Source organism: Trichomycterus rosablanca, chromosome 2, assembly GCF_030014385.1.
Source record: "Trichomycterus rosablanca isolate fTriRos1 chromosome 2, fTriRos1.hap1, whole genome shotgun sequence".
Classification (NCBI taxonomy): Eukaryota; Metazoa; Chordata; class Actinopteri; order Siluriformes; family Trichomycteridae; genus Trichomycterus; species Trichomycterus rosablanca.
Genome location: NC_085989.1, coordinates 9,292,881 through 9,315,455, shown reverse-complemented (window position 1 = coordinate 9,315,455; position 22,575 = coordinate 9,292,881). Strand labels below are relative to the sequence as shown.

Genomic DNA, 22,575 nt, shown 5'->3' with positions numbered 1-22,575 from the left:
CACCACAAGGAAAAAAAATTACTGTTAGAAAATAAAAACTTGTACCCATGAGAAAGGATGCACTCACTTCAAAAAGAACTGAATCAAATGGTAAGTTTATTTCCAAAACTAGTACTAGTATGCCTACACAACTAAATAGTAATAAGCACACATTATGTCACTGTGGTGCAATTTTTATTAAGTTTAGTCAACTTGCTTTTAATCTTAAAACAAAATTCACATGTTTACTAAATTTATGTGTAAAAAGGTCTAGTCATGAATGATGGAAGCTTGTGCATGTCACATAGCAGAGAAAAAAGGCAGCTGTGGAATATGCCAAGATATTCGACTATTAAAATGAGTTGTTTGTTTTAAAATGTTGACTTATAAAACGGATAGTTCCGGTCCTAAAATCTGATTGGCTGAGCCGCGTTCGAAGCCGTTGTAAAATCCCCGATAAACGCACACCTAGGACCACCTCACATCATTCCATATTAATACGCCACTGAAAAGAAAAAATTAATGTTATTTTCGCCCTCATGTTGCCTAGCAACACTGTTAATCGAACTATTTTGCGTCGCGGAAGAATGCTTTATTGTAAGTTTATACACAATAAATACATTTATGAATTAAACATTGTTGTATTTATTATATTTTATGTTGACCGCCGTTTTATAAAAGCAAGAAGCCACTCGAGACCGTGCATTACTGTTATGATTTTAGCACGGGGAAAGAAGTTTTAGTTCAAAAACGTCATCCCCGTGCTAAAATCACAGTAATGCACGGCCTCTCGTGGCTTATTGCTTTATTTTATCTTACCAAATTTGAACCAAAATTGAAGGCAAGTAAAATACACCAAATTTGTTAAGAAATTCAAAAAAACAAAAAAAAAACATTTTTCTCCTCTAGGTGGCAAGAACGCGCGTCCATGCCTAAAGTAATCAAGCAAAAAAACTCCATTTCCCAGAATGCTCTTGGTCGGTCGCGATCGCGCGCCTTTCCATCTTGTGCCTCCCCTCAGCGCAGCGTCGTCGTTGTTGTTGTGGTGGTAGGTGAGATAATAATGGCGGCAGCTGGAGGCGGATTACCAGCCTCGGCTGCCATTGTGAGCGCGAGTCCGTGGGCTGTAGCGCGCTGTCGCTTTCCGGGGCGGCCATGGACACCTCGCAGTCGGCTGAAGACGGGGAAGCGGTTGAAAGTCGGGCGTTTGGGGCTGGAGGCGGCGCGGGTTGGTTGTGAAGAGGAGAGGCCCGGTGATGTTGAAGTCACACTGAGAGAGGATCCGACATTACTGCAGTTACTGAAGCTCGGCCAGAAGCTCGCGCACCGGAGAGAGGCGGGTTTCTGCACCAGTGATGAGGTTAGTGTCTGAAACATCACTATTATCTGTGCAACATCGTGCACTTGCCCGCTCGTGCACTGTTAGCTTGGTAGCTAACGGTCGGTGCAGAGTGTTGGCATGAGCTGACGTGGGTGGCTTTGCCGGGCTCCGGCTCTCTGTTGGCGGGCGATAAGATTACCGTCCCCTCCTGCACTCGGGTCACCACCCAGAGCGACCAGCTACCTCAGCTACACCAAACCGGTGACATTAAACCGTTTTATTTACATTCTTGTAATCGTCTGGGCTTGGTATTTAGCAGGGTTCATTAGCTTGCTGTTGAATTAGTGAGAAGTTTGAGCTGGACACCTAGTGGCAGTGCTGAAACTTGGATTCAATACGCTGGACATTTACACCGCCTTTAGCTTTGATTACGGCACGCATGCGCTGTGGCATCGTTCCCACAAGCTTCTGCAATGTCACAACATTTATTTCTGTCCAGAGTTGCATTCATTTTTCCCCAAGATCTTGTATTGATGATGGGAGATTTGGACCACTGTGCAAAGTCTTCTCCAGCACATCCCAAAGATTCTCAATGGGGTTCAGGTCTGGACTCTGTGGTGGCCAATCCATGTGTGAAAATGATGTCTCATGCTCCCTGAACCACTCGTTCACAATTTGAGCCAGATGAATCCTGACATTGTCATCTTGGAATATGCCCGTGCCATCAGGGAAGAAAAAAATCCATTGATGGAATAACCTGGTGGTTCGGTATATTCAGGTAGTCAGCTGACCTCATTCTTTGGGCACATAACGTTGCTGAACCTAGACCTGACCAACTGCAGCAACCCCAGATCATAGCGCTGCCCCCACAGGCTTGTACGGTTGGCACTAGGCATGATGGGTGCATCACTTCAGCCGCCTCTCTTCTTACCCTGATGCACCCATCACTCTGGAACAGGATAAATCTGGACTCATCAGACCACATGACCTTCTTCCATTGCTCCAGAGTCCAATGTTTATGCTCCCTAGCAAATTGAAGCCGTTTTTGCCGGTTAGCCTCACTGACAAGTGGTTTTCTTAAGGCTACACAGCTGTTTAGTCCCAATCCCTTGAGTTCCCTTCACATTGTGCGTGTGTAAATGCTCTTACTTTCACTATTAAACATTTCCCTGAGTTCTACTGGAGTTTTTCTACCATTTGATTTCACCAAACGTTTAAGTGATCGCCGATCACGATCATTCAAGATTTTTTTCCGACCACATTCCTTCCTGGAAGATGATGTTTCCCCCCCACTGTCCTTCCACTTTTTAATCATGCGCTGGACAGTTCTTAACCCGATTTTAGTAGTTTCAGCTTCTCCTCAGATGTTTTCTCTGCTTGATGCATGCCAATAATTTGACCCTTCTGAAACAGATGAACGTCTTTTCCACGACCACAGGATGTGTCTTTCCACATGGTTGTTTAACAAATGAGAAGCTACTCACTGCATCAGTTAGGGTTAAATAACTTGTTGCCAGCTGAAACCCATGCAGTAATTATCCAATGGGAGGCTCTTACCTATTTGCTTAGTTAAATCCAGGTGGTGAGCTTTTTTTTTGGCCAGGTAGTGTATAAAGCGATTTACAGTACTGTGACAGTATATTGTCAATGGCAATTGAGGGTCTTGCTCAAGGGCCCAACAGTAACAACCCCAGTGGTTGGGCTTGAACCAGCAACCTTTTGATTACTAGTCCAGTACCCTAATCGCTTGGCTACAACTGCATGATGTGATAGTACTATCATGCTAATGATACACCGGTTGACATTAAATTTGAATCTGTAGGCAAGGTGCTAATAATGTATATACTGTATATAATTGCTATACTTACATACTTCACTTTATTTATTCTCATTCATTACCCATTTATGTAGCCACTTTAGTCACCTTTATTACTCCGTAAATACAGAATCAGAATCACTTTATTTTGCCAGGTATGTTACACATACGAGGAATTTGCTTTGGTGATACACACAATAATACACACAATAGTCCACATAGTAGTACAAACAATACACATAATAGTACAGATAATTACACATGTATGACATGTAACATACGTAGAACATATTTAACAGCCCCGACAGCACACGGACTGTTAACCAGTATTTACCAACATTTGCCCAAGAGAACAACTGTGGTTAAAAAGTGTTACAGCTCTGGGGAGAAAAGCTCTTAGAGTGTCTGGATGTGTTTGTTGTTATTGTCCTGAGTCTTCTGCCAGATGGAAGAGTTTGAAAAAGGTGATGTCCAGGATGAGAGGGGTCTGCTGTAATTTTGCCGGCACGCTTCAGCACTCTGCTGTTGTAAATGTCCTGAAGCGTTGGCAGACTGCATCCAATGATCCTCTCCGCTGTCTTGATTATACGCTGGAGTTTGGCTCGTTCATGTGATGTTGAGGAACCAAACCAAATGGTGATGGATGATGTGAGGATGGACTCTGTTATTGCTGTGTTAGTGTATAGACTTATACATATTAGTCTATACACTGTACAATCATCATTATCTATTTAATAGTCTTAATATTCTTATGTCTCCTCATTTCACTTATCTGGTCACTTCTGCACTTTAACTGTGTATTATATGTATATAATCTCTATCTTGCGCTTCTGGTTAGATGCTACTGCATTTCGTTGGCTCTGTATTTGTTTACTCTGCACAATGACAATAAAGTTGAATCTAATCTAATCTAGTGAGAGTTCAAACTGCTGATTTAAGATGCACCGTTACACTGACAGTGCGCATGCGCCGGCTAGGTGTCCAAACTCATTTTGAGAAAGCCCCGAGAGAACGTTTTATGCCTGTATAACATTCAAATCAACAACCGAGCTAATAAACATCACAACTGGGATGGCTACATGGTGGTTCAGTGGGTCGCACTGTCATCTCACATCAAGAAGGTCCTGGGTTTGATCCCCAGGTGGGGTGGAGTGTCTGCGTGGGTTTCCTCCAGGAGCTCCGGTTTCCTCCCACGTTCAAAAGACATGCAAGTGAGGTGAATTGGAGACACTGAATTGTCCATGACTGTGTTTGACATTAAACTTGTTAACTGATGAATCTTGTGAAACGAGTAACTACCGTGTCTGTCTTGACTCTAATGTAACGTTATTTTACAAACATGATGTGGATATTTTGCATCATGTCTCAGTATACAGGTACAAGTCATGATCTAACTAAACAGAACTAACTAAACATGGTAATAAAATAATAGAGTTGGTTACCATATTTTGGCATTTGGAAAATGCCCCCATGGATGTATCAGACTTGTAATGGTCTGCCATTCTTTTTGTGAGGTTCTGGTTGATTTTTTCTGTTTTTCCCATTATGTTAAGCAAAGAGGCAAGTAGGCTTCATATGTACCTCCAATTAACATACAACCCCAAATCAGAAAAAGTTGGGACAGTATGGAAAATGCAAAAAAAAAAAAAATGCAGTGTTCCTTACATTTACATTGACTTTTATTTTGATTGCAGACAGGATGAACCCAAGATATTTTATGTTTTATCTGCTCAACTTTATTTTATTTGTTAATATACCTCCATTCCTGCATTTCAGGCCTGCACCACATTCCAAAATAAGTTGGGATGGGGGCAACTTAGGGCTAGTAATGAGGTGAAAAAACTAAATAATGATGTGATTCCAAACAGGTGATTGTAATCATGGTTTGGTACAAAAGAATCATTTAGGAAAGGCTGAGTGTTTAGTACATTGAGATCTACAAGGTACATTGAGATCTTAGAGCAACATGTGCTGCCTTCAAGACGCCATTTTTCCAGGGACGTTCAGCATTTTTTTAACAAGACGATGCAAAACCACATGCTGCACACATTACAAAGGCATGGCTGCTGAAGAAGAGGGTACGGGTACTGGACTGGCCTGCCTGCAGTCCTGACCTGTCCCCAATAGAGAATGTGTGGAGAATTTTGAAAAGAAAAATGCGACAACGACCCCGTACTGTTGCACATCTTAAGACGTGTTCGCAGGAAGAACGGGACAAAATAAAAGCTGAAACACTAAATCACTTGGTCTCCTCGGTGTCAAAACGTCTTGTGTGGTGAAAAGGAACAGCAACAATACAAATGGGGTAAATGCTTTACTGTCCCAACTTTTTTGGGAATGTGTTGCAGACCTGAAATGCAAGAATGGATGTTTATTAACAAATGAAATGAAGCTGACCAGACAAAACATGAAATATCTCAGGTTCATCCTGTCTGCAATTAAATAAAAGTCAAAGTAAATGTAAGAAATGATGTCCGCCTATCTGTAGCTTCTAAAGTCACTGTATCATTACCTGGAATTTTTCAAGCTACTTCATGGCACAGTTAACTTGTTGATGTAAACCTCTGACCCACTGCAATTTTGATGAGTGAATTAGAAGTGAAATATTCTGAAATAATCTGTCTGTAAGCATTTGTTGGCCAAATTGCATTTGATGTGCCAATATATATATATCCTAAACAACTGATAGTAAACTACAGTATAGTTTGTTCACATAAATGAGTTTTAATGACTTAAGTGTATGTAAACCTAGGACTTTAACTTTAACTAGTCATAATTCGGCAACGATTCTGCACTCTCAGTACCACTTTCATGTGAAAGTGCTCCACTTTCAGTTTTAATCAACTGTCAGAAGTGGGAAATGAATTGCAATGGCACTTTTAACCGAAAGCATTAATAGAACAATGCCTATTTGTTGGTTATTCGTTAATTTGGTAATAATCCATAAAGCATTATGTTTATTTAGTGAGTGTATTAACAAATGCAGACAACACCTAATCCAGTTTTTAAATTGTTATTGTTTTTGCCATTTTTTTGGTCATATTTTTTGTATATATTTTCTTTATGCATTTTCTCCCCTCTTTCTCCCTTTTTAGCACGTCCAATTGCCCGATTGCATCATGCTTCCTCTCCACCAATGCGAATCCCTGCCCTAATTGAGGAGAACGAAGCTAACCCACGCCCCCTCTGACACGTGGGCAGCATACCGTATGCATCTTATCACCTACACTTTGACGAGTGCAGTGCAGCTCAGCGTTGTATACAGAGAGACACACCCTGAGAGCACTCTTTTTTTCTCATCTCTGTGCCGGCGCCATCAATCGGCCAGCAGAGGTCGTAATTGCACCAGTCATGGGAGAGAGACCCCATCGGGCTTAGTCCCGCCCATATCTGAACAACAGGCCAATCGTTGTTCATCTGGCTGCTCAGCCTCAGCCAGCAGGCAGAGCTGAGATTCGATACGATGTATTCGAGATCCAGTTCTGGTTCCAGCGTGTGTTTTTACCGCTGCGCCACCTGAGTGGCTTTTTTTGGTCATTTTTAACAATTGTAATGCGCCACAGATACTGGCCTGAACCCTCTGAAAATAGACCAACTGAGCACCCAATACCACTTTCTGAGTTTGCAGCCATGCTGTTGTAAAGTGCGGAACTTGGCTTGGTGGTGTCATAATGAAATCAGCATTGACACTTTCAGAAGAGACGTTTAGAGACGTCTTTAACGGCACAAGTCTCTACATTATAATATCTCGCTGTTTTATAAACAACTTTCTATTATGATTAAAGATGGAAAACTTTGTGGTTATCATTTAAACCACAGAGAAGCGTTTTTGTATCAATATGAAGTTTAATGGTATGTTAAATTGTAAGTGATTTTCCTTATAATGTTTGTTCTCTACATGTTAGATTATGACACATTTTTTTCACACCCCATAATAGATGTTTGCTTTTCTGCTACTATATTATCTACACTAATCTTGTTAGTAAGAGCTTTAACTCTATACTAGCTGCATTTCTATTCTTTGATTAGTTCAAGTTCAGGAGGTTTTATTGTAATTTCATCTGTATATAAGTACAGGGCAGTTGTAACCTAGTGGTTAAAGTACTGGACTAGTATTCCAGAGGTTGCTGGTTCAAGCCCCACCACTGCCAGGTTGTCACTGTTGGGCCCTTGAGCGAAGCCCTTAACTCTCAGTTGCGCGGTACTGTAAGTCGCTTTGGATAAAAGCGTCTGCTAAATGCCGAAAATGTTAAAAAATGTTATACAAGTACATATTAAAACAAAACAATGTTCCTTCAGGACCAGGGTACAGTAATGCAATAATGCAAATATACACAGTGCAGAACCAGTTAGCATGTTTGTTTAGTCCTGTATTGTGACCTTTGTTACAAACCCATCATTCACAATGCTGACCTTTTTATCAACCGCTTTATTCTCAGCATAGTCATGGCATTTCCGATTCCCACGGGAAACACAGGCTGCACGACAGGAATGCCCTGGACAGTCCATCTCAAGACTTCATCCACCCACTTCAGACATGGCCAATCATAATAATAATAATAATAATAATACATTTTATTTATATAGCGCTTTTCAAGATACTCAAAGACGCTTTACATAAGACAAATAATCAAAACAAATACGTACATACACCATACAAATCATAGTACAAAATCAAAATAGTACATCAACATCAAGAATAATTAAGATAAAAACAAAGAGAGCAGCATAAGACAGTTCATTAAAAATTAGCTAAATTATGAGAGAGAACAACAAATATAGAACAATTTCTTAAAATTAGACAGAAACAGGACAGATTTACATGCAATCAGGAAACTGAAAACTTTACAAGTTTTAGGATCTAGGACTTCACATTTCTGTCGTGATCTAAGTATAAAAACTATTAAAAAGAATAGCAAAAATAAAAGCATTTATTTTGTGTTGTTACAAGTTAAATGCCACTCTGAATAGATGAGTTTTGAGAAGTGACTTGAATTTGGACAGGTCAGGACAATCTCGTAGGTGTTTGGGGAGAGCATTCCATAAAGATGGAGCAGCTATGGAAAAGGCCCTGTCACCCCAGGTCCGGTGCTTGGTCCTAGAGGGTATGGACAGTAGGTTAGCCTCAGAAGAGCGAAGGCTACGGGAGGGAATGTGCTGATGGAGCAGGTCGGTGAGGTAGGATGGGGCCTGATTATGGAGAGCTTTGTGAGTGAATAGAAGAATTTTGAATTGAATGCGTTGAGCAACGGGAAGCCAATGAAGTTTTTGTAGAACAGGTGTAATATGATCACGGGAGCGAGTATGAGTAAGGAGGCGAGCAGCTGAATTCTGGATATACTGAAGTTTTTTTAGGATTTTGTTAGATGTACCATAAAGGATGCTATTGCAATAATCAATTCTGGATGTAATAAAAGCATGAATCAAGGTTTCGGCGGCAGAAAAGGAGAGTGATGGACGTAGACGTGCTATGTTTTTTAGATGAAAGAAAGCAGTTTTGGTGATGTGATTTACATGGCGGTCAAAAGAGAGGTTGCTATCAAAAATTACACCAAGATTTCGGATGTTAGAAGACGGAGACAAAGTGTCATTATCAATGGTAATTTGAAAATTTTTTGTGGTTTTTGCCAGGGTTGTAGGACCTACGATGATCATATCTGATTTTTCACAGTTTAATTTGAGGAAATTAGCTTTCATCCACAATTTCATTTCAGTGATGCAATTTGTCAGAGTGGAGTGAAGTTCAGTATTAATGGATTTGGAGGAGATGTAAAGCTGAATATCATCAGCATAGCAGTGGAAATGTAAACCATGCCGACGTATGATGTCACCAAGGGGGAGCATATAAAGAATAAACAAAAGGGGACCTAACACTGAGCCTTGGGGAACGCCTTGGGACAGTGGAGCAATGGCAGAACTACAATTGTTGATATTAACAAACTGTTGTCTGTTTATGAGATATGACCTTAACCACAAAAGGGCAGTACCAGTGATGTTGACAGAGGATTCAAGGCGGGACAGAAGAATGGAGTGATTAATGGTGTCAAAAGCTGCAGTAAGATCAAGGAGGACGAGAATATTAATTTGTCCAGAGTCTGAGGAAAGAAGAAGGTCATTTGTGACTTTGAGGAGGGCTGACTCAGTGCTGTGCTGGGGGCGGAAACCAGACTGAAATGATTCAAATAGATTATTGGAATTTAGGTGATCTTTGAGCTGTGAGGCAACAACACGTTCCAGTATTTTCGACAGAAATGGAAGATTGGAAATGGGCCGAAAGTTACTCATAATGTTAGAGTCAAGTCCAGGTTTTTTAAGTATGGGAGTAACAGCAGCCAATTTGAGTGATTGAGGGACTGAGCCAGAACTAAGAGAGGAATTGATTATCTCTGTGATAAGTGATGAGATAACTGGAAAACAACCCTTAACAAGTTTTGATGGAGCAGGATCCAAAACACAAGTGGAGCTTCGCATCCCTGTTAAGATCTCAGATAGGTCCAAAAGAGACACAGGTGAGAACTGAGACAGAGGCTGGGTAATAAATTGAGATGAGATAGGCGGAGAAACAGAGATGACAGGGGAAACTGTCAGAAAATTGTGGATATTCTCAACTTTTGTTTGAAAAAATGAGAGGTAAGAGTTACACTTGTCAACTGTAAAGGAATTGGTAGTATTGTCAATTGGTTTGAGAAGTTTATTTATTGTGGAAAAGAGAGTCTTAGGATTTGTTGATCCAGCATGTATGAGTTCGGAATAGTAAGTGGATCGGGCTGCCGTAAGAGCGTCTTTGTAATGTTGAAGATAATCAGAATAAATCTGATAATGTACTGTTAGACCGGTTTTCTTATAAAGTCTTTCAAGCTGGCGTTTACGGGATTTCATTTGGTGAAGCTCAATTGTGTACCATGGTGCGGAATGACTAAATGAAACAAATTTGGTTCTCAAAGGAGCCAGCTCATCAAGACATGAGGCGAGTATGTCATTATAGTAATCGACAAGGTCAGATGAATTACTAGACAGTACAGGACAGACAGACATCTTTTTAACAAGAGAATCTGAGAAAGCAGAGGGAGAGATATATTGAAGATTCCTGAAGGATATTTTACGTTTAGCTCTAGTGATGGGCCTAGTGACCTCAATGTCCATGATGATTGTCAAATGATCAGAGACAGTAAGGTCATGGCTGGACGGCTGATGAACTAGGACACCAGTAGAGCAGACAAGGTCAAGAGTATGACCTTTTTTATGAGTTGGAAAATGTATATGTTGTGTGAAATTAAAACACTGTAACAATTCCAAAAATTCCCTGGCAAATTTACAGTTGTTGTCATCAATATGGATGTTAAAATCACCCATAAGCAGTACAGAGGATGAGAGGGCACTAAGCTGGGTTAAAAAATCTGAAAAATCAGAGAGAAAGGAAGCGTTTGGCTTTGGCGGACGATAAACTACAGCAGTGACCAGAGGAGTAGGCCCTGACAACTTGAAAGCCAGGTGTTCAAAAGAAAGAGCAGCAGGAAAAGACAAAGTGGTTATTTTAATATCATCCCTATAGACTGCAGCAACACCACCACCTCGCCCTTCCATACGAGGTTCATCAATATACGAGTATCCCATTGGCGTGGTCTGATTTAACATAAAATAATCCAAGGGTTTATGCCAAGTTTCAGTGAGACAGAAAAAGTCTAGTTCACTGTCAGATATAAATTCACTGAGTACAGTACTTTTTGTGTTGAGTGAACGAACATTAAGCAATGCCATTTTCAAGTGGTATTGTTGTGTAGTTGGCTGTGAGGAACGAGGAAGAGAACGGAGATTTGCTAAGTCCACTCCGCGTTTCCTATCCCACTCCGTGGACAGCGTTGTCATGGAGACTACACCGCTACTGGTGTGCAAGGCAGCAGCGCTCTGATGACGTGTTTGCGGAGCGACAGTGCGCACGGCTGACCAGAAGGATGGAATAGCGTTACCGTTTCGAAGATAAACAAGCTTTCTCCGGGAGCCCCTGTGAATATAACGAGGCCGGCGAAGGAGTCCAAGCTGTTTGATGACTGAAATACACGATGGAGTAGTGCAGTTGTTGAACTTCCTCAGCTGGTCAACGGAATAGTTCAACATCGTGCCGATCCCAGGAAAACTCATCCACCGTTCACCACCGGCCGCAGACGCGATGTACAGTAGAAAGAACAAAAAGTATCAAAAGCACAAATAAAAGTATCAAAAGTAACATAAAAGAAATAGATCCACAAGGTGTGTAAAAAGATGAAAACGAAAAACGATAAAAATACAATAAAATACGGTAAAATACGGTAAAATACGGTAACGGTAGCGGCAGCCAAATGCGCCAGCGTCCACCATCACCATGGCAAAAAATGTCTGTCTAATCATGTCTGTGTAGGTGCCTGGCTGGCCAATAGCAGTGAAGAGATTCAAACCTGGATCTCAGTGGTGTTGGGCTAGTGTTATAGACCACTGCTGTGTTAATGGGGCTGTTCGAGTTTAGCAGTTAACTGCTGGCTGAAGATGGTTGATTACTGGTTGAGAAAATTGGACAAAATTTGCATAATGTTTGTCTAGTTAGTTCAAGCAGATTCACACACACATATACACACACACACACCTTATTTAATGTGTTAACTGGTAATCCCTAGTCTTATTTACCGTAGCAGACTACTTGCATGTACATATTTTGCATTGGTACGGAGGTTATTTTTCGTGTTGAACTGGATGCTGTGTAAAGCTTTGCTTGGTGATGCCACTGTCATGCTTTTAGATAATGCAGTCTTGTTAAATGTTATGTAAGATCTTTCCTTTCACCATCAAAACCTGGATCATTAGCAGAATAATTTTACCAGCGAGGTATAAACGGTAGATCATTCACACTGAAGTTGTTGAGTAAAGCTAAGGGGTTATCCCCTTGCAGTTATTTACACAGGGGGTTTTGTGAACGTTTTATGGGGAAACCCTATTCTTAGTTTCTTAACAACAACTAAAAATAATAAGGGAAATATCTTTGACTGTCCTGTTTTTATATCATGTTTTTTATATCATGAGTTTAAGTTACTTTATTTTTAGATAGAGGTTTGTGATGAGTGAGTGTGTGTGTGTCTGTGCGTCTGGGTGTTTGTGTTGAGTCAAGGTGCAGCATTGTTGCTGGGAGGTCTTGCTCATACCAGCACCACACAAAATCTGTCATGAAACACTATCATCAGCACCACATACGAGCTACCATGAAACATTCGTACCGGTATCAGGGGTATAGTAACACAAGGGGAATTGTTTCTAGCAGTTGGTAAATGTCAGATCACATTACTAAATAACAGTTACATTATAGTCACATAGAAAACATTGAAAGGTGCTGTCTATGCTTTTGTTCTGCTGTTACTATATACAAACCCCCTTTTCAGACTAGTTTGGACTAGCGATGCAAAGCTTGCTTTTAACCAGTAACTAAATCCATAACGTCTTATAGCCTCCCATTAAAATGAAAAACACCTCACTGAGTTTTATAACACATGCTGTCTTGTTTAATAACAGTGTATTAAAGCGAATGCAGCAGTAATTTAGAACACTAAGCTGAACTGTGAGCAGAACCAGTTCTGCATCATGCATGTTATACACATTTTATACAAACTCTATTTCCAAAGGAGTTGGAGCACTTGCAATAAAAATGCAATGAAAACTAAAAACTGTAGTTTGTTAAATTGCTTAAACTTTTATTTTACTAATACAAGTACAAATAAAACATTTTAAGACCAAGTATAATACGAGCATCCATCAAAGACTTATGCCTAGTTCACACTACACGACTTTTGCCCTGATCTTCGCTCGGTGACTGGTCAGCTCTAGATTTGCCGGCTCGGGAGCAACTTGGCGTTTGCTCAGCGATCGAAACTCTGCTCTCAATCGCTGTGTGTGAACTACCCGACGACTCGATCCGAGCGGCTTGACCGAAGCGAGATTTCCAGCATGTCAGATATCTGGATCTGAGTTGCCCGACTGGCAATGAGTGCTATGTCGAACTGCCAATGAGAACGCAAGATACGGTGTGAGGGGAAATGCAGGGGAGGGGTTGTAAAAAGGTGGGACAGGGACATAATATAGTTTATATCAGAATACATCGGCACACACACAAGCTTTACAGTATTTCTGACCTTATCGTTCTCTACAAAACTTAACACCAACGTTGCATTGCAAAAAAAATATTTATTAACCTCCAACTCACTATAGAACAATCCATGCTGTTCATGTAGCCCAATTCACTCAGATTCGATTATTTTTCCTCTTTGATCGCTCGCTACTTGTTGACGTGCATTTTCGGACGTATTATCATTAAACCCCTCGTCACTGCTCGCGATTGTTTTCATGACAAAACGTAGTTTGGGAGACCAGAGAGGCTCGTCTGCGATTCCAGTTGGTGATAGATGGTGTAGCGTGAAACCCCCTATCGCCGTCTAGAAGCCCCCTAGAAGTCGTTATAAAAATTCCACTGAACACTTTTCTGCAAAGGACATTAAATGCTTGTTTCCTAGACGCCATAAATACCTTAATCAAATTGACTTGTTGAACATGTGGAAGTTCTGCCGTTAACCTGTTGCTTGTTACTGCCGTTGGAAGATGTTATTGATGGTTGTATTGGCAGTAGCACCTTTTAAAATTCTAATTGTATCAAAAGAAGACCCACTAATGAAGTCTGCTTTTGTGTTTTACAGGAAGAAGAATTCACAGGCTTCCAGGTCGCTGGCCGACGACCTTCACGCTCTGGACAAGGCATTTCACAGAGTAATTACTTATTACAAACTTTCTATGACGACATTAGTACAAGCCCAGTTCTTATTTACAGTATTGTCAGACACAAAGTGTTGGAAACTCATGGGGGTCAACTAGGGCTGGACGATATGGCTAAAATTTATATCACGATATAACTCCTATTTTCGGTCGATACGATATAATTCCGATATCGATATGAATAATACTGAATAAAGCTGAATACACCACTGAATCAGTCCTTCCTCTCTTATCAGCTATTTCATCTGCTTCTTTTTCAACTGTGGACAGTGGCGGAGCCAGACAGTTTTCATAGGGGTGGCCAGACTGAGACCATTGCTCACACAGGGGTGGCACAGAAACTGTCCGATACCTTATTTTTTGTATGTGGCAAGTGGCTGTTGATCTAGTAATGTTTTGGTCACTCACTCGTTTACCTATACAGTGAGTGCCATGCAGAATTACATCAAGCCTAGCATAATAAGCTTTTTATTTTTTTTCTCATTTTCCCTGACGAGTGAAAAACTAAAATATAGCCTATAACCTTAACATTATGAGGAAGAATTTCAAAGATATTCCTTTGCAGTACTTGATCATTTGACTTCAAACTTGTGTGTACTGATGAGACTCATCTGAACCCCAGAACATGCCAGTGTGAATGTATGGAAAACAAATTTTAATTTTCTTTCAAGAATATGACACATTCTGACCAACACTATTAAGCCAAATCAGCATTGAAAATTGACTTTACTTTTAATATCCTTCTACAATGCTGGGGCTTCTTAAAACTGAATATTTTCTGTTAAATAGAAGTGTTATTTAAATTCCATTAAATTGTTTTTCGGAGAAAAAAACGCCCAATTTAGAGGAAAACCGCCCAATCTGGCAACAGTGGAACACGCAGAGCCCGTTGGTGCCTTTACTCTTAGCGCGCCACAACTAATAAGTATTATAACTTCGTATAACTACTAAGTATCATTAGTAGTCAGTAGTAGTACTTCTTCTGTAATAGTGTTGGTGGTGGACATTTATGTTGAGTGTATTACTGCTGTTAAATTGCGTCCCTGTGGGAACACCTGCGTGCAAAAAATGCTTCCGCAAAAAAGTAACACCGGCAAAGCTGACGTAATATATATCGTTCGAATTTGTTTAAAAATCATATCACCGTTATTGGAACATTTTCTATCACGATATATATCGATATCGAATTATTGTCCAGCACTAGGGTCAACTCACAAGAGTAACTCAAACAGCACTGTACAGTCAATTTTGCACATTTACTGAAAACATTTAAAATGTGGCATGTACAAAGGCTTGGGTATGTTTGATTTTTTAGATTCACATTGTTCCTATTTAATTTAGCAAAATAAGTGCTTTAAAAGGCCATTAAATGCCATATTTAACTTTCTACCTTCTAAAGAATGTGTATTACAGTAGAACCAGTAATTGGAATTTAACCTTGTGTATCCAGACATTTTCAGATTTTTGTACGAAACAATACACAGATCTGCATGTGCAAGTTTAACATGCTGTCAGATTCCATCCTGATGTGAAACAGCTTGTTTAATAGTTTCCTTGTTTGTTATTTCACTGTGTAATAATAGTCTCATTGGTCATAATTGAATAATTTAAGTTTTCCTGTTCCGAGTCTAAACGGAACTGGTGCATGTACATGAAGGGGGTGGGGTGAGGGTGAATCTTATTTCAGCACCGGTCACTTTGCACTCTACTCCTGCTTGTTTTTGTAAAGCAGATCACGGTCAGCTGCTTAAATTAAATTTTAATGACATTTTAACTGGCAGCACTTGATTAATCATTACCATCCCCAGTTCTGGTGCCATCTTAAATGTCAACTGGACAATAAATTTCTTCTATTTATTTAACAAACAAAAGTGTAAATCTAGGCCTGCCTGTCTCTTGCCTAATTATGTAATTGGCAATTCAAACTTTATTCTTATAAATCACACCATGATAGGAGCTCTTGCTAGTAAAACAACCCAAGACTAAGTAGAGTGACAAAAACAAGTCAGACTTTATGTAATGACAGATGACCTGTGTATTTTTCTCAGCTTGGACAACAGTCTATCCAAAGTAATTCTAGATCAAAAACAACTATGGAAAATAAAGTGTAAATAAAACCATGAACATCTAAAGCAGGGGTGTCAAACTCCCGCGAGAGCTTAAACGACTGTATGATTGTTGTGATGGTTCGAGTCGTTACAGAGACGCGCTTATAATTTAATGGGAGTCCTGCGCCTTTAAGTACAACTGGCGACATCGTAGTCAAGGCAACTAACTTTAACCTCGCTGAGTAGCCATGTGACTTTTACTGCAAAAGAACGTGAAGTAGCGTAGTCAATAACGTAAACAATAATAAATAAATACAGATAATTATCTTGCAATATAATACCAAAGCATTTTCTGTAAGTAGTGGCGTTTATATTCTCAGTTGTTTGTAAATGTTTAGTGAGTATATCACAGCGTTTTAGTTACAAATTTACCGTAATTAAATACAATTGTTACTGTTACTATAGCAATTAGAATCTTTACACTAAATGCTAACTCCTTAGCGCTATTTTACGTTTGGTTAAATCTCATATTGTACCAGATGTAACACTTGACTACAGCTGTGTGCTTTTACTGTATTACGTTCTTTATTGTTTTTATTGTTTGTATTTTTACTTCATTCTGGTGCACACAGTGTATCACACAGCTGGGAAGCAAATAAACCGACTGTATTCTGAAGGGAGCTGTCTGTCTGTCTGTGTCTGTCTGTCTGTCTAGCTGAGAAAGGGGGATAAACTATTAGTGAGGGCAGAATGATTGTCTTAAAATACACTGTAAAATCCTAAATAAACTGCATCTTTCAAAATGCATGCTGATTTTGTGACCTGCAAAGTGACACATCCCGCCAGTAGATGATGTTACACATATTTACACATGATCCTAAAATGTACAAGAAAATAATTAAGAAAATTAAGCATAAGGAGGAAATTTAATGAAAGTGAAAACAAGTTTGTGCTTCAGGAAGAGAAACCGGTGCGTCTCTTTTGTTATGAGGCTGTGTCTGTGGTAAAGTAGGACAATATACAGTGCCTAGCAAAAGTATTCGGCCCCCTTGAACTTTTCAACCTTTTGCCACATTTCAGGCTTCAAACATAAAGATATGAAATTGTAATTTTTTGTGAAGAATCAACAACAAGTGCGACACAATCGTGAAGTGGAACGAAATTTATTGGATATTTTAAACTTTTTTTAGAAATAAAAAACTAAAAAGTGGGGCGTGCAATATTATTCAGCCCCTTTACTTTCAGTGCAGCAAACTCACTCCAGAAGTTCAGTGAGGATCTCTGAATGATCCAATGTTGACCTAAATGACTGATGGTGATAAATAGAATCCACCTGTGTGTAATCAAGTCTCCGTATAAATGCACCTGCTCTGTGACAGTCTCAGAGTTCTGTTTAAAGCGCAGAGAGCATCATGAAGACCAAGGAACACACCAGGCAGGTCCGAGATACTGTTGTGGAGAAGTTTAAAGCCGGATTTGGATACAAAAAGATTTCCCAAGCTTTAAACATCTCAAGGAGCACTGTGCAAGCGATCATATTGAAATGGAAGGAGTATCAGACCACTGCAAATCTACCAAGACCCGGCCGTCCCCCTAAACTTTCAGCTCAAACAAGGAGAAGACTGATCAGAGATGCAGCCAAGAGGCCCATGATCACTCTGAATGAACTGCAGAGATCTACAGCTGAGGTGGGAGAATCTGTCCATAGGACAACAATCAGTCGTACACTGCACAAAGCTGGCCTTTATGGAAGAGTGGCAAGAAGAAAGCCATTTCTCAAAGATATCTATAAAAAGTCACCTGGGAGACACACCAAACATGTGGAAGAAGGTGCTCTGGTCAGATGAAACCAAAATCGAACTTTTTGGCCACAATGCAAAACGTTATGTTTGGCATAAAAGCAACACAGCTCATCACCCTGAACACACCATCCCCACTGTCAAACATGGTGGTGGCAGCATCATGGTTTGGGCCTGCTTTTCTTCAGCAGGGACAGGGAAGATGGTTAAAATTGATGGGAAGATGGATGGAGCCAAATACAGGACCATTCTGGAAGAAAACCTGTTGCAGTCTGCAAAAGACCTGAGACTGGGACAGAGATTTATCTTCCAACAAGACAATGATCCAAAACATAAAGCAAAATCTACAATGGAATGGTTCACAAATAAACGTATCCAGGTGTTAGAATGGCCAAGTCAAAGTCCAGACCTGAATCCCATCGAGAATCTGTGGAAGGAGCTGAAAACTGCTGTTCACAAACGCTCTCCATCCAACCTCACTGAGCTCGAACTGTTTTGCAAGGAAGAATGGGCAAAAATTTCAGTCTCTCGATGTGCAAAACTGATAGAGACATACCCCAAGCGACTTGCAGCTGTAATCGCAGCAAAAGGTGGCGCTACAAAGTATTAACGCAAGGGGGCTGAATAATATTGCACGCCCCACTTTTCAGTTTTTTATTTCTAAAAAAAGTTTAAAATATCCAATAAATTTCGTTCCACTTCACGATTGTGTCGCACTTGTTGTTGATTCTTCAAAAAAATTACAATTTCATATCGTTATGTTTGAAGCCTGAAATGTGGCAAAAGGTTGAAAAGTTCAAGGGGGCCGAATACTTTTGCTAGGCACTGTACATGCAGAATTTAGCCTCCAAGAAAAACAGACTGCAATCACAGCAGGATACGTTACAATCGGCCCTTTGAGGGCCACCATAATGCTGATGTGGCCCTCGGTGAAAATGAGTTCGACACCCCTGATCTAAAGCAACATGCGCCCAGCCTCTCGGTGAATGATATGCAAAGCGTGTATGTGAAAGCAGCCTAAGAGAACGACAGATATAGTCTGGCTTGTCTTTCTTATACATTACACACATGCTAAGACATCCAGAGGCATTGATTCTTCCTCAGTTTCAGAGTCCCTTGTTAAATAGCTTGCATTTTTCAATGCTATGGGTGAAGGAGAGGACATGATTTGGTGCTGCTTGTCATATTGTCATCACTACACAGCTAAAAATGTACTTTTAGTATACCAAAAGCAAAAGGGTTGTGACTATGTGCTGATTGTTTGCTTTTTTTTTTGTCATTGATAGGAACTCCTCTTAAATCTCTACCATCACCTGAAACATTGCTTCTGGGTTCTGATTCACCTGCTCCAAGAAAAGGCTCGAAGGCAGCAGCAGAAACAGAGAAGACATCTCGCTCAGAGAAGATTAAGAGGAGAGGTGGAGAAGGTCTCAGAACTCGTCGAAATGTCGCGAGGCCCAAACTGGTTGTTAAACTGGCTTGCAAAACCGTGCCCAGTAAAAATCTGTCAAGCAGGCCTCAAGTGGAAAAGACTTTGGGTCTGAAGCCTTCTAGGAAAAATCGAGATAAGCGTGAAAGTGTAGAAGATGTGGAAGATCAGTTATTGGCTGAGCCTGGCTATGAAGATGTGACAGCAGAAACTGAAATGGAGAAATCAAGCAGGATGCCAAGGAGTCGAAAGCGACAGAAGAAATTAGTTTGGAATTTAACTCTGATTAAAAGGAAAGCTCTTTCTGTGTCTTTAAAGCACGCCAACAGACAGAACATTTCTGATGTGAAGAGTTCCTCTCCAGAGGTGGCGACTGACATACAGCCACAGGATTTAGTTTCTACTGATGGAATTGATGACACTCAGTCTCTTACCCATGCTTCCCACAAATTAGGGCGGCGCAAGACAGTATTTGGCAATCGTAGGAAGCCCTGGCGAAAAATAAGTGAAACTCAAGAGCCGGCTGAGGTTAAGCCTCCTAGAAAAAGACGGCGGCTTGTCAAGTACATCTATGAAGATTTGGAATTGCCACTAAGCCAGGAGCAGCGAACGGATGAATCCACTCGGATGGAGAATGCAGCCCATGGTTCTGTGGTCAGTGCTCGCCCGTCCAGGGTGATCAAGGTCCCTAAAAGGTTTATGGATGACGAAGAACTCTCCGGACTGCCGACGAAGAAGCCCGTCCAGACAGAAATCCAGGACGATGAGTCTTGCGAATCTGCGAAAACGGATGTGTCCCAAGTCCAGAAACTTGGAAGCAAGCGGAAGAGCGGCAAACGGCAGAACCTTGGTGACGACGAGGATACTTTTGTTGAGAAGTCTGAAGGAGGGAAATCCAGTGGGTTCTCCGGTGCCCGAAAGAAAGCAGTCAGGCCAGGTTATGATTCCAGCCATCTTAAAATCTACGAGAAGCTGAAGAAGCTCACGGCAAGTCTGGCTCGGCGGAAGGAGCAACGAATGGCAAGCAGACAGTCCAGCGGTATTTGTGAGAAGCCCGATGAGGCCACGCAGGGCGCTTCCACGTGTTCCACCGAGTTGGCAAGCTTGAAGACATCTGATATAAAGATAGGGGATCTAGACTGTCCAGGAGTTGTATGCAAATTAGCCATTCATGGGGAACATAAAGGCAGACAATCAGCACTTTGCTATGCTGGTAAAACCAAAGCACTTGGTACGAATTTTTTTTGTTTCTATGAATTTTTGAATTACAAGGATCTTCAAAAAGTTTCAGCACTTTTATATTTTTGTTGTCAATGGTGAGGGTGGGAGGAGTAGTAACTGGTCGTGACTAAGAGACTGAGAGAGAGCTTATAGTCTGGATTTAGCGCCATCTGATTTCCACTTTTTTGAACGCTCAAAGGAGCTTTAAGGGGAAGAAGATTTTCATGTGATGATGATGTGAAAGCAGCAGTGCATCACTGGCTACACGCTCAACCAAAAACATTTTTTGCTGATGGCATTAAAACCATGTAGGAAAGTGATGTCATTTGAGTGCGGAAACTTTTTGAAGAACCCTCACATATTCTTGCTGACCTGCATCTGGCAACAGTGCTTTCCAGTGAAAGATTTTCCTTTTTTATCTTTATAGCAGAGAGCAGCCCAACCAACAATGAGCAGCTAACCAGTGATGCAAGTACTTCTCAGGTGGTGGTGGCCCCAGGAGGTTCAGTTTATAAAATCAACCTGTCTGGAGCCAATAAAAAGATGCTTCACCTATTAAAGAGAGCCAAGGTGCAGCTGATTAAAATCGACCAGCAGAAACAGATGAAGACAGCTCAGGTAAGAAAAATGTAGAAATGTTCAGAAGACTTATGTTTGCATTTTTCTCCAGATAACATGCAAATTGACAGATGCTAACATTGATTAACATGCTCTGTTGAACCTACTAACAGATGTAAACAAGTAATTAACATGTTAAACATAGGGCTGGGCGGTATGACAAAATTTGTATCACAGTATTTGTTTCACTGTACATCACGGTATGTTTTAGTTTTTGTATGACTGGGACTTTTTTATGTATGTGGCTGAATTTACTGTCACAAGTACATAGCATATAAAACATTTTCATTTCACCATGTATATAATGAATTTTTTGTTTATGCATTTTCTCCCCTTTTTCTCCCAACTTTTAGCGCGTCCAATTGCCCGATTGCGTCATGCCTCCCCTCCACCAGAGCCGATCCCTGCTCCGATTGAGGAGAACGAAGCTAACCCACGCCCCCTCCGACACGTGGGCGGCATGCAGTATGCATTTTGTCACCTACACTTTGACGAGTGCAATGCGGATCAGCACTGTGTATTGAGAGACACACCCCGTCTCTGTGCAGGCGCCATCAATCAGCTAGCAGAGGTCGTAATTGCATTAGTTATGAGAGAGTCCCTATCCGGCTTAATCCCACCCCTATCTGAACAACAGGCCAATTGTTGTTCATGTGGCTGCTCAGCCCAGCCGGCAGGCAGAGCTGAGACTCGATACGATGTATTCGAGAACCCAGCTCTGGTGTTCAGCGTGTGTTTTTTACCGCTGTGCCACCTGAGCTGCCTATAATGAAGGTTTTGAGTACTAAATGGTTTGCTAGGCCCCACAAAATGACACAATCTATGATGGAATCGGTATGCCTGAAACAGGTGCAATATATACAGTGCTTATTATTAATATAATGTTTAAGTATTATATAATTACCGTTAGCTCTCCCTTTAATAAATATAAAGACGTTAGAAAATTGGACGACTTTATATATCTGCACTTCCAGCTTGTCGTTGGTATAACGTTGGTATAGCAATTAGACGGAAGTATTTTCACCCCTGTAGTAACATCGCTTAGTAACTGTGCCCGACAAACCGTACATTATATAGTGTTTTAATCTGTCGCAACCAAAAAAAACGTATAAACTTCAGACACAGCTCATTTCTTTGCTGTTTTTGTTTATTTTTGTTCCACCATGTCGAGAAAACCTCTCTCATCTGTTAACACTGTTATGCTAACGCTACCTGGTTAACAAGTAAGCTGTTATTAACAGTGCTGCAGTATGGCGGTATATGAAAAATCCAAACTGTACGAGAAATCAAAGCCCCGTACCGTCATACCGCCCAGCTCTATGTTAAACGTTCGTTTATTTATCTAAACACTTATTGGCCCTTTTTCTTCAGCTGATGTCTGACAAAGCTGGAGCTGAAAATGCTACCAGCATGAGCATAACCGGAAGGAGAAGAAGAAAAGTAGTGAGGACAGACGATGAAGAGGTTCCTCAGGTATTGTTTTGTGCGCACACACACATTTGACGTGTATATGCTTACTTCTGTCCATTATTGAAAGCACCTACAATAGAAATAAAGAC

The 22,575-nt window shown here is 40.7% G+C and overlaps 1 protein-coding gene across 1 annotated transcript in view; it reads left to right on the top strand.

Moving 5' to 3' along the window:
* Positions 1–1,014: 1,014 nt before the first annotated feature.
* Positions 1,015–22,575, top strand: part of kmt2ba (lysine (K)-specific methyltransferase 2Ba) — a 49,033-nt gene continuing 27,472 nt past the window's right edge. Inside the window, exons 1-5 of the mRNA XM_063010960.1 lie at positions 1,015–1,339; positions 13,826–13,895; positions 19,035–20,408; positions 20,826–21,016; positions 22,388–22,489. Coding sequence (XP_062867030.1) covers positions 1,043–1,339; positions 13,826–13,895; positions 19,035–20,408; positions 20,826–21,016; positions 22,388–22,489 — 2,034 coding nt within the window. The 5' untranslated portion in view covers positions 1,015–1,042. The remainder of the gene's footprint in view (positions 1,340–13,825; positions 13,896–19,034; positions 20,409–20,825; positions 21,017–22,387; positions 22,490–22,575) is intronic.